This window comes from Salvelinus sp. IW2-2015, unplaced genomic scaffold (genome assembly GCF_002910315.2).
Source record: "Salvelinus sp. IW2-2015 unplaced genomic scaffold, ASM291031v2 Un_scaffold1918, whole genome shotgun sequence".
NCBI lineage: Eukaryota > Metazoa > Chordata > Actinopteri > Salmoniformes > Salmonidae > Salvelinus > Salvelinus sp. IW2-2015.
The window spans coordinates 108,399-112,966 of record NW_019943276.1 but is presented as its reverse complement, the minus strand read 5'-3'; the positions used below and the strand labels follow the sequence as shown (position 1 = coordinate 112,966).

At 46.7% G+C, this 4,568-nt stretch overlaps 1 protein-coding gene across 1 annotated transcript in view; it reads right to left on the bottom strand.

The window, feature by feature from the left end:
- The window catches only part of LOC112072411 (rabphilin-3A), a 48,054-nt gene that overhangs the window by 9,362 nt on the left and 34,124 nt on the right, over nt 1–4,568 (bottom strand). Inside the window, exons 2-3 of the mRNA XM_024139818.2 lie at nt 315–461; nt 1–76 (exon numbers count right to left, since the gene is read on the bottom strand). The exon at nt 1–76 is cut by the window's left edge and continues 54 nt beyond it. Coding sequence (XP_023995586.1) covers nt 1–76; nt 315–448 — 210 coding nt within the window. The 5' untranslated portion in view covers nt 449–461. The remainder of the gene's footprint in view (nt 77–314; nt 462–4,568) is intronic.

The following is a 4,568-nucleotide window of genomic DNA, read 5'->3' as shown; positions in this document are numbered from 1 at the left end:
TCCACACAGCAGACAACGAGACTGACCATCTCCACACGCCGTCTTCTTCATACTGTCCAACCTAGTGGCAAAACGCCTGCAGAACACACAGACACAGACACAGTTACAGACACACACACACACACACAGTAAATACACGCAACACACATCAGACTGCCAGACTGACCATCTGGCCATGCTGTCTTTTGTCCAGACAGGTCGCCAACCACATAGAGTGGAGAGATCAAACGCACACACACAGTTTTGTCTCTTTCTCATTTTTGCCCCCCCCCCCGCTCTCTCTCCCCCTCCCTCTCTCTCTCTCTCTGTCTCACCCGATCCTCTCCTGCTCCATGACCTCCATGGTCTCAGCCCGAGCCAGAACACTGTTGATGATCTCCTTCTCTTCGTCTGTTAGCTCCACCTCCTGAGGACCTCCTCCTCCATGGCCTCCACTGTGCCGGTGCATCCTGCTGACTGRCCTGACAGACAGAGACAGGACACTTACAACGTCATATACACACATCAGACGAGACACACTTGACTTAACAGACACTTACAACCTAACATGCACAAATCAGAGGACACGGCACACTCAACTGTCGCCTCTGGAGTGATGTGTACTCTAGGTTCAATACTACCGAGTAGTACTCAGGGCTCAATACCCTGCTACTAGTGACTGAACATGCCTCTAGATGTTTTCACTGAACAGGGAACAGAGGCACAACATTATCATCGGCTAGATGAGAACACTGTCAAGTAGAATACAGCAGGGGGTCCCCTAGGTGGGTACTTTGCTTCTGTAATAGTTGGAGAAACATTGGTACTGAACCCTGACCTGTTCACCGGACCGTTCACCGGATGCTGTTTCGACCCCCCCCCCCCCCCCCCCTCTCTCTCTGCCGCACCTGCTGTCTCAACCTCTGAATGCTGCGCTATTGAAAAGCCAACTGACATTTACTCCTGGGGTGTTGACCTGTTGGCACCTCTCAAACCACTGTGATTATTATTTGACCCTGCTGGTCATCTATGAATGTTTGAACATCTTGAAGAACGATCTGGCCTTAATGGTCACGTTACTCTTATACTCTCCACTCAGCAACAGCCAGAAGAGGACTGGCCAGCCCTCAAGCCTGGTTCCTCTCCACCCAGCACAGCCAGAAGAGGACTGGCCAGCCCTCAGAGCCTGGTTTCCTTCTCACCCAGCACAGCCAGAAGAGGAATGGCCACCCTCAGAGCCTGGTTCCTCTCCACCCAGCACAGCCAGAAGAGACTGGCCACCCCTCAGAGCCTGGTTCCTCTCTAGGTTTCTTCCTAGGTTCCTGCCTTTCTAGGCGTTTTCCCTAGCCATTGTACCTCTACATCTGCATTGCTTGCACTTTGGGGTTTTAGGCTGTAGTTTGTATAAACACTTCGTGACAACTGCTGATGTTAAAGGGCTTTATAAATACAAGATTGAATGATTGATACTGTGTGTGTTCATTTATAAGTATACAGGATATCTACAATATAGCCATCAGCATACCTGATCAAAGCATCACCACTGTTTGCCCTGCCTCTTTTCCACTTGTTTAGCTCTCTCTCAATTCAATAAGAGGCTTTTTATGGCATGGGAACATATCTCTCTCTTCTCTCTCTCGCTCTCTCTCCCCCCCCCTCTCTCTCTTCCTCCCCCTTCTCTCCTCCCCCCTCTCTCTCTCTCCTCCCCCTCCTCTCTCTCTCCTCCCCCTCTCCTCTCCCCCTCTCTCTCTCTCTCCCCCCTCTCTCTCTCTCCCTCCCCCTCTCTCTCCTCCCCCTTCCTCTTCTCTCCTCCCCCCTCTCTCTCCTTCAGCCCCTTTTTCTTTTCCTTTCATAATGTTCTCTCCCTGATGATTGGAAATGTCAGGGTTGCCGTGACAGCGGGCAGTTTGGCAACCTGACTGATTTCTGTAACTGTGTGTGTGTGTGCGCGTGTGTGTGTGTCTGCGTGTGACATCGGTGGTTGAGGCTGAAGTGGGGGGGAGAAAAGGAACGTTCTACAATGGCATGACACTGACCTCATCTCTCACACACATTGTACGACATCACATAAAACAAAAGAATTGCCCACTAATACAGGACTAGTAAAAGGCCCAGTGAATATCTTTTTTTCATTCTGATTTTTCAGGGGGTGCTGCAGCACTCTTGGCATCCCTGCCTCCTGTGGCTATGTATGGTCATGACACCTATATCACTCGTGTAGCCTATTATACTCAATAAACCAACTTTGTGGCACACACACACACACACCACACACACACACACACACACACACACACACACACACACACACACACACACACACACCACACACACACACACACACACACACCACACACACACACACACACACACTATTGAGTCGGCTGGTTGAAGTGGTGTTGTAAATCAATGGTCTAGATCAGTGTAAAGGGGTGGGGACAGAACAGTTATCTGATTCTTAATGTCATCCCCTGAGAGGGAGGACATGCGACAGTTGAACATGATGTAATTCTCAAACACACACAGTGTGCAGGGCTAACGGGACTAAGATCAAAGCCAGAGACATGACTGAAGAGAGTTAGTCAGTAGGATGACACGCAAGGAAATATGATGTTAAAAATATATATATATATTTAGATCAGTGTGTGTGTGTGTGTGTGTGTGTGTTTGTATGTTAGAGGTTGATGGGAACTCTTCTCCTCTGACCCACCACTACAAGTAAACTTGTCACTGTAAGGACTTCTGTTAAATTTACGCTTTACAGGGCTGGGTGATACAGGGACTTGTGTGCGCGCTAGTGCATGTGTGTCTGTGTGTGCACGTGCACTTGTGTGTGTTCACGCGCAGTGTGTGTGTGTGTGTGTGTGTGATTGCCTGCATGCATGCTCGTGCATATGCATACTCATGATTTCAGGTCATCTGAATCAGGAAGTACCTGCAGGGGAGTGGAATAGCACAGGAGGATACATCCCATCTAACACCCTGAGAGAACAGACCAGTCATGAAGAGCACTGGACTGAACCTGCACCATAAAAACAAAGACCTCTGCACTCCTCTAGCTCACTCCAACACACACACGAGCGAACGCGCACACACAGACGCCAGGAGGAAGTTACAGTAGACACGTCTTTCATCTCGGGAAGAAGATTGAAAGCTGCACGTAGAGTCAATTTGAAATAACATTTGTTCGATTTTTTTCTCTTTCCAAAAACATAAAAATAATGTACGTTTTCAGTTCACATCTGGTTTGAGTCTGATTTTAATGAGCCAGGTGGTTTTATAACAATATACTGTGTGTATGTTTGTCTTTCTTGTGTGTGTGTGTGTGAGGTGTGAAAGTTGGTGTGTGTTGTGTGGTGTGTGTTGTGTGTTGTGTGTGTGTGTGTGTGTTGTTGTGTGTGTGTTGTGTGTGTGTGTTTTGTGTGGTGGTGTGTGTGTGTGTGTGTGTGTGTGGTGTGTTGTGTGTGTGTGTGTGTGTTGTGTGTGTTGTGCATCTATCTGTTCCTCAAGCTTGTCTGTCCTCTGCAGCTGCTGTCACAGACACACACGGCACAAGCAACACCCACAACACAGTGAGCTGAGAGAGAGGACCTGTTCACTGTGCATCTACGACTGACACTGTCCAGGGAAAAGCCACGCACGCCGCACACACACCACAACCAAACACACCAACACACAGCCCAAGGAACTTGCAGTCTAACTGAACAATGAAGTGAAGTAAAAGAAAGCCGGAGGCATTTTTAGCTCCACGAGGATATGGGTCCTATTACCACCACAGGGTGGTTATTAGGTCTATTTTTACCAACCCCAAAACAGGGTGGATTATAGGTTCTATTACACCACAGGGTTTGATTATCGTTTTCCTATTAAAACAACAACAGGGTGGGGTATAGGTCTATTTACCACCCTTGAGGGGGTGGATATAGTCTATTAAACAACCAACAGGGGGATTTTTTATAGTTCTATTTTTACCACCCAAACCAGGGAGATAGAGGTATTTATTTACACCACAGAGTTGATATAGTTTCTATTTACCAAACCCACAGTGGGATTATTAAATGTTCTAATTTAACCCACCCACCAGGGGTGGATATATGTCTATTACCCACCCCACAGGGTGTATAGTTTTTCTATTTTACACCACCCACAGGAGGGGATATTAGTTCTATTACACCACAGGTGGATATAGTCTATACACCACAGGGGTGGGATATAAGATACATATACACACAACAGAAGAGTGGATATAGGTTCTATTACAAACCACCAGGGGGGTGGAATATTTTTTTAGGTTCTTTTTTATTTTAAACAAACCACCCAGGGTTGGAAAATTTTTTTTTATTATAAATATATTTATATTTTTTTAAAGTCTATATACCACCCACACCAGGGGGGATATATAAAGATGTTCATATTAACCACACACACAGGGGATGGAATATCAGGGTTTCTATCTTACCACCCACAGGAAGGTTGATTATTAAGTCATATTACCACCCCAAAACAGGGTTGGATATAGTCTATTTTACCAACCAACAGGGAGTTGGATTATTAGTCTATATACACCACAGGGGTGGATATCTCTTCTA